The sequence below is a fragment of the Penaeus monodon genome, chromosome 28 (genome assembly GCF_015228065.2).
Source record: "Penaeus monodon isolate SGIC_2016 chromosome 28, NSTDA_Pmon_1, whole genome shotgun sequence".
In the NCBI taxonomy this organism is placed as follows: Eukaryota; Metazoa; Arthropoda; class Malacostraca; order Decapoda; family Penaeidae; genus Penaeus; species Penaeus monodon.
In genome coordinates this window covers 25,905,268-25,905,499 of record NC_051413.1, presented here as the reverse complement: position 1 = coordinate 25,905,499, position 232 = coordinate 25,905,268, and the positions used below count along the sequence as shown (strand labels likewise).

Below are 232 nucleotides of genomic sequence, written 5' to 3'. Positions count from 1 at the left end.
CGTCTTGGCGAAGAGGAGTTCTTGGTTGACATTGTTGCAGAACATGTCGATGAGGTCGGAGCGGCCGCGGATTTTGTGGGTCGATTCCTTCGGCTCGGGGTAGGCAGTGGGGTCGACCTCGCCATGGGCTTCAGGGTCCACGTAGGGCCTCGAAGCACCCCCGGCGACAGGAGGGGCAGCGCCAACCCTCATGCCCCCTTGCTGCTGTGCAGGGTCTATGTAGAACTGCCCT

General features: G+C 62.1%; 1 protein-coding gene across 1 annotated transcript in view; it reads right to left on the bottom strand.

Annotated features, from left to right (window-relative positions):
• LOC119591437 (major facilitator superfamily domain-containing protein 6-like) overlaps positions 1-225 on the bottom strand; it is a 17,185-nt gene extending 16,960 nt beyond the window's left edge. Inside the window, 1 exon segment of the mRNA XM_037940178.1 lies at positions 1-225. Within this exon segment, the coding sequence (XP_037796106.1) occupies positions 1-192 (192 nt within the window). The 5' untranslated portion in view covers positions 193-225.
• Positions 226-232: the final 7 nt, after the last annotated feature.